Source organism: Phragmites australis, chromosome 13 (assembly GCF_958298935.1).
Source record: "Phragmites australis chromosome 13, lpPhrAust1.1, whole genome shotgun sequence".
NCBI classification, from domain to species: domain Eukaryota; kingdom Viridiplantae; phylum Streptophyta; class Magnoliopsida; order Poales; family Poaceae; genus Phragmites; species Phragmites australis.
This window is the reverse complement of record NC_084933.1, coordinates 604,405-615,207: the sequence shown is the minus strand read 5'-3', so window position 1 is coordinate 615,207 and position 10,803 is coordinate 604,405. Positions and strand designations below refer to the sequence as shown.

Genomic DNA, 10,803 nt, shown 5'->3' with positions numbered 1-10,803 from the left:
AGAAAGAGAAGCTGTCAACTTGGAGTGGGCTAGGTTCTTTTATGAGTGTGGCATACCATTCAATGCCGCAAATTCTAGGCAGTTCGAGATTGCTATAGAGGCAACTGCACAATATGGTTCTGGGTACAAACCTCCTTCCTACCATGAGCTTAGGGAGCCATTGCTCGAGAAGGTTGTTAAGGAGACAGATGATTTGAGGAAGAGGCATGAGGATGCATGGAAGCAATATGGCTGCACATTAATGTTAGATGGATGGACGGATAGGAGAGGGCACCATTTGATCAACTTCCTAGTCAATAGTCTGGAGGGGACTTTCTTCTTAGTGTCGATTGATGCATCAAGTGAAGTTCATGATCAAGTGATGCTAGCTGATTTGTTAGAGAAAAGAATAAGCGACATTAGTGTTGATAAAGTTGTGCAAGTTGTCACTGACAATGGGGCTAACTATAAGGCAGCAGGCAAGCTTCTCATGGACAGGTTTCCTACGCTTTATTGGACACCTTGTGCTGCACATTGCTTGGATCTTATGTTGGAAGATGTTGGAAAGTTGAAGGCATTCAATAAGCCTATCTCACGTGCCAGGCATGTCACTACTTTCATCTATAGGCATGGAAGACTTCTTAGTGCAATGAGGGAGAAGACAGGTGGTAAGGATCTTGTGAGACCAGCAGCAACTCAGTTTGCTACTACATTTCTCACCTTGCAAAGTTTGCACAAGCACAGAGATGCACTGAGATATCTATTTACCTCTGATGATTGGACGAGTTGCAAACTAGCAAAGACAGAGGCCGGAAAAAAAGTGTATGATATTGTGCTTTCTAGGGAGTTTTGGAACTCCGTTGAGGATTGCCTTAGAGCTTCTCTACCACTTATCATTGTGTTGAGGGTGGTTGATAGTGATGAGAGGCCTGCCATGCCAGAAGTTGCTTCTCTCATGAATTATGCAAAAGAGAGGATAAAGGCTGCCTTCTGTACTGAAAACAAGAGAAGCTTGCTCAATAATATCTTACAAATTATTGAGGGTCGTTGGGATAGGCAAATGGACACCCCACTCTATGGTGCTGCCCTCTTTTTGAACCCAGGAAAATTCTATGCCATCCAAAAAGAGAATGATGAATATGTTGGGCACCTAAGGGGTTGTTTCAATGATGTGCTTGCACGAATGGTGCAAGATGAGACCCTTCGAAACAAAATTGAAGAACAATCCATGCTCTATGAAGATCAACGTGGAGGCATCTTCAAGAATTGTATAGCCCTCCAAACTATGAAGTCGAAGAACCCTCGTAAGTGATTTAAAATTTTAATTACAGCATGTTATTTGTAGCTTAATCCGTAATATATGCATGTTTATTGTCAATTTAGTTGATTGGTGGCGTGCGTATGGTGGCCAATCTATTGACTTACAAAGATTTGCTAAGCGTATTGTTAGTCTTTGTGCTTCATCATCTGGTTGTGAGCGTAATTGGAGCATTTTTGAATTTGTAAGTGAAGTACTCAAGTTTCACATTTCAATTAGCAAAATTAATAATACATTTTTGTTAACTTTACTTGCTTTTATGGTTGCTTGTAGATTCATACAAAGAAGAGAAACCGGCTAGAGCATAAAAGATTGAATGATTTGGTTTATGTTGCCTACAATCGGAAAATGACTAGTAGGTTCTAAAAACGCCGTGAGGAAGCGGGTAAAAGCTATGATCCTTTGGTTATGGAAGACTTCGATTGGGAAAATGAATGGATTGACCCAACAGCTCAACCTCAATGTTCTAGTGCTTTGGACATCACATGGGACCAAGTTGATGAAGCAATTGGTGCATCACATGAGCTTCGAGGTCGTAACCTTCCTAGGACCTACGCTCATCGTGCAAGACATATATCAAGAGTGGTTGAAGAAGCAAGAGTGGTTGAAGATGATGAGGAGAAGGGAGAGGAAGAAGATATCATTGTGGATGATGTTGATGTTGATGATTTTGGTGACAAACCAATAGATGCTACTGAAGATGATGCGGAGAACATGGATACTTCAAACGATTTCGATGAGTTTGCATTGGATGATTTTTGAGAGATGAGAGACTTGAAACTTTGAATGATGATTGATGAGAAAGTGCTATATCTTTTATGCTACATTTACATTGCTATTTGTCTTTTATGCTACATAGTACATTACTATTTGTCTTTTGTGCTATATTTACATTGCTATTTATCTTTTGTGCTAATATCCTATACTATAATGTTTGTATTCGCCACGTGTGTATAGTGTCGCCATGCCACGCGTCATGTCGCTGTAAAGTTGTGAAGGTGATAGGTCATCACGCCACGCCGCCGTAACAACTTTGCTCCTCAAGGTTCTTCTTATCCGCGACATCGCTAGGCAGATCAAGTCCGGCTGGAATCTTGCCAGGGTAATTGAAACTAGGTAAATCCGACCCAAGCATACTGCAGCATGGAAAAGATACATCATTGCCGTTACAGAAAGTGCAAAACGATCAATCACCTATGGAAAAAACAGAGAACGCCATTGACACACAGGCACACACGCAGGGCTCACCTTCTGTCAACCAACACCAGCGACCGGAGCTCACAGTTTGCTGGTGTTCCTCTGAAGATTTCTTCTGAATGTAAAATGCAAGTTGAGGGAGTAAAGTGGTACAACCTTACAAGTTTAGGGATCTACCATGCAATTTTCTCAAATGCAAAGCATGCAGTTATCGAATGCCACCTTACTCAAACAAAGCAGCACAAACAAAAGTGATACAAGATGGTAGTAGTGTTTCATGATCACATACTCAAAGAAAATAAATTAATTGATCATAGAAAAGAAAATTACCAGTCCAAAAACTTCAAACCCCTCACTGCGAGCGACTCAAAGGTTTCTCTGACATCTGGTACCCAAAGAACATCTTCGTCATTCTCTATCTGTAAAGAAAGCAAGTACGTATACATTATGATACAACACTGCAAGCTTGCAACACCACTGTAAACGAAAGAGAGAGGTCCATAAAACAACTCATGAATTAACAAGGAGAGATACTTGCCAACGAAAAATCAATGGCAGCAAAGAGAGAACGGTATTCTGTTATGCTCCTCCGCTTGTCACAAGGATTGAGACCCTGCATTCAACAAAAGTAAAAAAAAAAAAATTTGAAATACAGAGAAAGCGTATTCTATAGAATGTACTGTTAAGGGAATGGCCAAAGTGGCATGTTTTGTTAACAAAAATCAATGTAAATGAGGCACAAAATTACAGCACCCATAGTGACAAATCTTCATAAGTTTTACATGCGTTCTTCAGGAAAAGGAGATACCAAGCGCTCCCTGCAGGCTTCCACTGCTAGAAGTTCAAACTTGGAACTGCCGGGCGCCCACTTTGTGCAGCATTTTCCACCATTAATGGAGGTGCACTTACTCCACTAGTATAGTTTTCACCACCAAAAACCCCCGCTGCAGTCTGCATAGTCCTGTGAGATAGCTTCAGGGTCAAATATGGTGAGGTTCGCTCATTTAATAATTAAAATATATCATAAACTATGCCTCTGCACTGGAGTTCTGATAATAATCTATACCGAAAGCAGGTTGAACAGCTATTGACATGAACGGTATGATACGGGTTTGAAAGAAATCTTGATGCAAATTTATCTGTACTGGATCCTAGACACATGGGCCACGCAGACGATGCAGCAAGGATACACAGAGTGCAGACCTGTTGCTTGAGGGGCATTGCATTCCACATACATATTTACCAATGTACATCAGAGTTCTCAAATTATGTCCATCATTTCCACTCACAAAAAAATAAAACAAAACCTCAAAATTTATGCTCAAACCATCGCACAAATGTCAGGCTTGTACACAGGAATTTACATTTAAATATCATAATTTCACTCCAACCATTAGAACCAGAGTGCAGTTTTTGACTCTAACCACCAAAAGAACCTAGTAGGTCTTGCTCTTCTAATGTAAAACGAAAAGGGGGTTCTAGCTCCATTACTAATTACTGAATGTGTACACTTATACGGTAAAACTAATAAAGTCGTCGAGCAGTCAACAACTGCCATACTAGCAGGGAGACAGTTCAAGAAAAAGAAAATATGTTTAGGAAGATCGACCTAGTCTCTTGTTTTAAGCAGAGCTACAATTTTTCTAGTAGCTGAAATGAAAAAGGAACAGAAACTCCAACAGTTAAGAATACCACATGTCAAACATTGGAAAGGTTAGAAGAGCATGCAGAAATTCTAAAGACACACAAAAATATTAATACAACACTGTACCTCAGTAAAGGGGAACAAATAACCAGCTCAATCCTTTTTGCAAGTCCACTGCTGTTCGCATGCTCTCGTAGACAGTCAACCTATAAGTTTAGGTGAATGTTACTCATGGGACTTGGAACTTGAAAATGTCGTATGAAAAACAACTGACAGATATTTTGATCAAAATTACCTGCAGACCCAGAAACTCAACCAATGTACAGAGTTACACATTAAGACTTTGAATCAAACATGATTTCGAATTTGATCAAAACCACAAAAAGAATAATAAATTAAATGTTACAAATTATTCACTTGGCTGAATTCATCCAAATAAGGAAATACAGCCCCATTTTGCCGAAACTAGGGAAAACCCTAATTTTTTTTAATCAAAAGACGATGCCAAGCAACTAGACATTGAGAAGTTAGCACCTCTATCAGTGCGAGAACTAGAAAACTAGCGCGCCAACGAAGTGTACCATGTAGATGACCTGTGATGAAATAAAGCTATTGTCTATGTTCTTTGTAATCCATGGTTTAGACGTGAGCATTCGGACTAATTGCATTTTCAAAAGAAAGTTTAAATTTATTTGAAAGGCATTTCAGAACTGGTATAGTTATAACTATAATTACGCAGAATGTATGATATCCGGGAACTGGTATCCTATTTATGTGGATCCAGCTTTCAATTATAACTGTGGAAGCCTCCTGTTGCATTTGTTTTACATAATTCGTACTAAGTTTGTCTACTCCAAGGCTCGGAAAATTCAATACTATCATTGAGCCATATAAATTTAGGTTGATCTGTACGAAATTAGGTGTTAAGAAAACTATATGTGGAGTGAGCTCAGAATAAATGTGAAAACCAATTCAAATCACATACATACCTGTCGATTTTGTGGCAATGAAGGGTCCAGGATATGGGAAATATAAGCACTTTTGTTGCTTTTGCTTGGAACCTGAGAACTCCTTTTGAGATACGATACCATTCAGGACCTGGATCACCAAAGAAATTAAGAAAGTAAGAGGTTTGCAGTATAATTTATATACATTGTCAATATGAACATGGTGGAATTTGTCACGTGTATTTTACCAAATATAGATCCCGATCGTATAACATGTATTAGTTCTTCAAGTTTCATGTGGAAAACTCGTACAATAATATCAGGCCTATCATTGGGTTGTTGGCCTGATAATATTGCTAAAATTATCTCAGGTCATCTAGGATTGCATGTAAACGTTATAAAGAGGTCAGGGGCTCCATATACTCAACAAATAGCTATTCCGTCATGATAGTTTTGTAGTATATATCATCTACAACCTGTATGGCTAAATGGAAGGAGTACTTTTTTTCATATTTGGTCACCTTCTGTTAGTCCTTTTTCTATTGCGTCAATGATACCTCGCACATACTCAACTCTAAATTTATCTTGATGTTTTACAATATATAATAATCAATCTTCGTCTTCCATTGCTCGTGCATCTACTATTACCTGTTTTGATAGTTGACCGTTATGCTACAGATTTGGCTGGTTTCCTCTGAAGTGCATATGATATTTAAAAAAAATCGTGAATTGTAACTTTTGTTCTTTTTCTAGTTATTTTATCATTTTTGTTATCCTCGCTATAGTATATACCAAGTTCGTAACCTCTTTCTGCATACGGGAATAACAAAGGATATTGTAATGTTATATATGCATGATGAAATATATCTTTGAGGCAAGCAGTTACTTTGGAAATAGCACGCGTATCCTGTTGTCCTTGTTCATTCTAGGTGAAAATTATCTATTACATAGGAAGATAATTGTTCGATCTATTTGGAAGAAAGACTGGAATATATTGAATAAACAAGGTGGAAAATTTGCATCTTAAGTTTAATGTTCAGATTGAGTTGACTGTTGTTGTCACTAATATTCTCTTACTGAAGAACAAATGGTCGTCCTATACTTTTTTTCCCCTGGAGAAGATGAGTTGTTGTCGTACATATGGCTGCTACAAACTGCTAATTACAGGTCTTACGTTAAGCTAATCACAACTCTGGATCAATTTTATGTACCACGCACATACGGGTGCGTGCCCCCTGGTTCAATATGCTGCGAATTTGACAGTAACAGAAGCATAATTTAAACACTTTGCATCAATTTTGTATACCATGTACATACGGATCCGTGCCCCCTGGTTCAGTAGGCTGCGAATGTAACAGTAACAGAGGCATATAGAAATGCAGGTGTTAACAGCAGTCAGATAAAACATACCAATCGACCTATGAAGAGGCCATATGAAGGCACATGACATGGTTAGACATGCCATAGGAACTTCTTCTTATGAAAAATGTGTGATCGATGCAGATTGTGTTCATAAACAGAAAACCATCCAAGTTTATTATATTCATCTGTAAGCAGATTCATAAGCAGAAATTTGTTACATTCAGTAGTCAGTTTGAAGGCACAAACTAAAATAAGATACAACTACTTTGTAGTCATCTTCAAAGAGTTAAACCATTTTTCTCCTGACCACCATGGAATCAAGGGACATACATGTATCTTCCATCAACCAGCACTGCAATTTCAGACATAAAACATCAATTGAACTCTCAGGAAGGAATAAGAGTAGCAGCTAACATATATGTAAAAAGCAATCGCTGAGATAGAAATAGAATAGACTAATATTGGGGTATTTATATGGCCGAATTGTACATTCTGCATCTACATGAAAATAGTACATAACAAATATCCTCCAAAGATAAATTACAAAGTGGAGATACGTGAAAGATTCAAAGAAAGTAAATTAGCATAGCACAGAACCTATCCATCACATTCGTAGCACCTTCTTTAGGTATACTTAAACCGAGCAAATATTGAGTCCAACACTACAAATCCCATAATGTAGAAACTATCGGCAGCCATTGCATCCATAAGCTAAATTTTTCAAAATGCAGAGAATTTCAAATGTTGTTTCACCCTATGGACTGTGCATAACTAACTCATGGAAGCAATCACCACATCGAGGCATAGCTATGTTCACTGAATAACAGTGACAAAATACTTGTTACCAATTGGAGTTTTCACCATCTACATTTGTTATACCATTCGCCAGTTACAGTACTTATATTGGTAAATCACTGATAGGATTTTTCTTCTTCTCGAAACTGAACAATTGATCAGCATAAAAGTGAACGAAAAGTCACAGAAACTAACTTGTCACTCAATGTGAGGCCATTTTGCTTTTGCGGTGAGGTGGTGGCCCGCCGCACAGGTTGTGTGGTAGAGGGAGCCAGCCAGGAGAGCACAAGGTGGTGACACGGGGAAGGGGAGACTGCGCAGCAGTGGATAGGAGGCGGTGTGCTGTGGAGAGGGGGAGGCGGCACAGTGCTTTCTTCCCTGTCATGGTGCGCCATTGCCCTTCTGCACTATATACCTATTTCGTGAATCTTCACTTACCTCCTCTTACGCTGCCACCTCCCCCCCCCCACCCCCCCTACCGGCATGTCTCCACCATTGCCACTGTCTAGTTACTGCACCATCCATCCAATTCGCCAGCACAGTCACCTCTTTGGGCACCGTCGTAGCCTGACTCGTTGAGGTTATTACTTAGAAGTCTCTTCATAAGAAAAATGAGAAAAATCCTATTTTCACTTTTTCATACATTTGGCAACAATAAATACAATCATCAATAATTTAAAGTAAATCCTCTTTTTGAAAGGCCATATAGATAAATGAATATGATGTGGTTAGAAATGAGCTTTGTTGTTCATCTTCCATTTAAAATTAAATGCCAAATACAACAAATGATTCATTTGCACAGCAAGCACATTTCCTGCTCCCAACTATTTTAATTTAGAGTTTCAGATGTCCACCTTATGTGAACCACACACTATTTGCCTATGTTTTACTGCTTTAACATTAGTACGGTTCCTTTTTCTTTTTTTTGGAAAACCATTGCGTTAGAAGGATAATTACCTTTGGTATAAGTTCTATGATAGATTCTTCTGCTTGGGGCGGTTTGGCAACGATACCAGTAGATTCAGATGCATTTGTCGAGTTGAATAGGAATTGAAGTGCAGCCCATCTCAAATTAATATTTCAATCTCTAAGTAATGAAGGAAAAGTTGTTGTCGTGTTGCCCAATACCTAAAACTTTTGGTAAGTATTTGTAGATAACAATAACTTAACGACCCAAAGAAATTTTATGATATTAAGATAGAATGACTTTGTATGGAATCGGGAATGCAAGGCTAGGTATACATTTATTTGCTCCAAGTGCTGCATAATAAAAGTTCATTCATTGTTCAGACCACACAATAAAAATCACATTTTTCAAACAGCAGCAACTTTTACCATTTCTTGTGACATATTGGAAGACATCTAGATAATCAAGCTTACTTTTTTTGTGAGATAATCAAGCTTACTTGAAATCACCCTTTAGACATAACCTGGCTCACAACAGTAGAATGTTTATTTAACATTCTAATTAGTAATGGCTGGACATAACCAAGCTCACAACAGTAGAATGTTTATTTAACATTCTAATTAATAATTGCTGAACAAAGAGGAGTAGTCCAAAGGAAAAAAAAAAGAGAAAAGTAGCAGGTGTGTGTCACAAACATATGGCAATTTAACATGACATGTAAAAGGGCGGCTGCTGATTCTTACCACCAATCCATTTCAAACTCATTATGAATCTGAACATAAAGCACTAACTATTAACATCAGGAGCACTCTCTATATAGTTTGTAGAAAGTTACAATCATGGAGGCGTGCACGAATGGGTGATGGTGCCCGCCAAGCACGGGACGGAGGAGGGAAGGCGCCCGGGCCTACGTCATGTCGATGGCTTGATCCGACGGGCGTCGATTTGCTGTCGACGTGGCTCAATGCCGGCTCACTTTTCTTACGCGAATTAGGTATTAGAGATATTGTTTATGGCATAAAAGAGGCTGTTCTTGCAGGCTTGTGCCATGGAAGTTCGACAGAATAATCAGTGAAGGCATTGTGGCAAACAACTAGAGTGCTAAATGCAGGCTTTAGCCAATGAAGCTCCACAAAAACAAAGTAACGAAAAGGGGTTTTCTACAGTGCTAACTGCCAAGCTAGTTCCATTTTGACGCAATCCGGGGAAGACTAATACACGTTACTAGAAGCCAATGTCAAGAACTTTGACCTTACAAACTATTGATTCAATTTTGTCATGGATGTACTTGCTATCAAGAGTAAACCAAATTAGAGTGAAATGCTTGATACCATACCATCCCTTCATGCAGAAAGGTTGCCATGTTTCGAATGGAAAAGGATTAAATACAAAACAAAGGAAAGAAGCTTACTTGGTTCCATCCCAAAGGAGTAATTTGAGCATCAAAGAACTCCGGTTTCATGTACGCACTGTGATCCTTTTAGCCTTCCACGTTGTGAACACCCCGGGCATGCCTCACCTGAACGTATAAATTATTTGAATGGTTAAGATCAATCAGATTAAGCATTTTTCCCCTTGTGTTCCTTACAATTCGGTCGTGGTGCAGTATTGAGGAAGTAGAGTAGGTACCAGGTGTATGGTTTTGCAGCGGTGCAGAGGGTAGATAGCGGTGCCAGCGGTGGTCTCCATTCCTGAGCATGGCAGCGGATTGAGTCCATGGAAGCCTTAGCCAGAGAACCGAACGTGTGCGCGTGGTTCCGTGCGTACCTGAGAAAGTAATAGCAGCCGCGACGAAGGAGAAGAGGGGGAGCGAATCCAGCGAGGGCGGCGGATTGACTTCCTCTCATCCGGCGGTGCTCCCCTGGTGGATCTTGTCTCTTCTTTCTCCTTTTAATGGTCCTGCTATGGATCTTCCGCGATTGGATCGGATCTAGCTCCAGGGCGTGCCTTTCATGAAGAGGTGATTCGTGAGTTTGGAAGATCGGTGGTGCCGTGAGCAGGGTTTTATTTACCGTAACCGCTCGGTTTTATCGAAAATGCGTGGTTATCACGATAATTGATTAAAATTTAGTTGAAATTTGTATAAAATTTATTTGCGAAAATTTGAAATTTGGATTAAAAAAATATCAGATTCTTCATTTAGTAACTAGTTGAATCGGACTGGTTACCGAGCGATTTTCTCGATTTATCGAGTGGTTTTTTTGAATTTTTCGTATTATCGTTAACCGCTCGGTTTTATCGATGACCGCTCGGTTTTCTCGATTTATCAAATGGTTTTCTCGATTTTCAGTGGAGTTTAACAAAAAAAACCTCAAAATTGACTCAATCTTGTAAAATCAATAACTAATTCATCTGAGCTTCAAACCAAGTGAAACAAATTTTGTTGATTTTCTAGTAACATGATCTACATGATAAAAGTATTTATACTCATAAAAAAGTTAAAAAATTTCTATGAGAAAATGTATTTGTTAAACTAAGTTAAATGCATAGTTTACTCTTTGCTAATCCAAAAATCATGAAACTAATTTTGTTAGTCTTCTTACATGATCATATATTTTTTAAAAATACATGAATTCATGAATTAGTTATTGTACATGCAGGATTGTGTAAATGTGTTGCGGCTAGATTAATTTATAACTGACCCATCACATCT

At 38.8% G+C, this 10,803-nt stretch overlaps 1 protein-coding gene and 1 long non-coding RNA gene across 11 annotated transcripts; one reads left to right on the top strand and one right to left on the bottom strand.

Annotated features, from left to right (window-relative positions):
- Positions 1–241: 241 nt before the first annotated feature.
- On the top strand, positions 242–2,075 carry LOC133889239 (uncharacterized). 2 transcript variants are annotated; one of them, XM_062329736.1, is made up of 3 exons: positions 242–1,283; positions 1,363–1,481; positions 1,571–2,075. In XM_062329736.1, exons 1-3 carry the CDS (start codon positions 242–244, stop codon positions 1,661–1,663), a joined length of 1,254 nt encoding a protein of 417 aa, XP_062185720.1. In that variant the 3' UTR covers positions 1,664–2,075. The 2 variants fall into 2 exon arrangements, with proteins under 2 accessions (XP_062185720.1, XP_062185719.1); XM_062329735.1 differs by having other exon boundaries at positions 1,363–2,075.
- A 4,419-nt stretch (positions 2,076–6,494) lies between these two features.
- On the bottom strand, positions 6,495–10,122 carry LOC133889240 (uncharacterized). 9 transcript variants are annotated; one of them, XR_009903885.1, is made up of 7 exons: positions 9,918–10,122; positions 9,780–9,841; positions 9,562–9,669; positions 8,201–8,371; positions 7,439–7,839; positions 6,714–6,800; positions 6,495–6,633 (listed from the first exon to the last, which is right to left on the bottom strand). It is a non-coding gene; the product is annotated as an uncharacterized LOC133889240 (long non-coding RNA). The 9 variants fall into 9 exon arrangements; XR_009903886.1 differs by having other exon boundaries at positions 6,501–6,633; positions 6,741–6,800; XR_009903888.1 differs by lacking the exon at positions 7,439–7,839.
- Between the last annotated feature and the right edge of the window lie 681 nt (positions 10,123–10,803).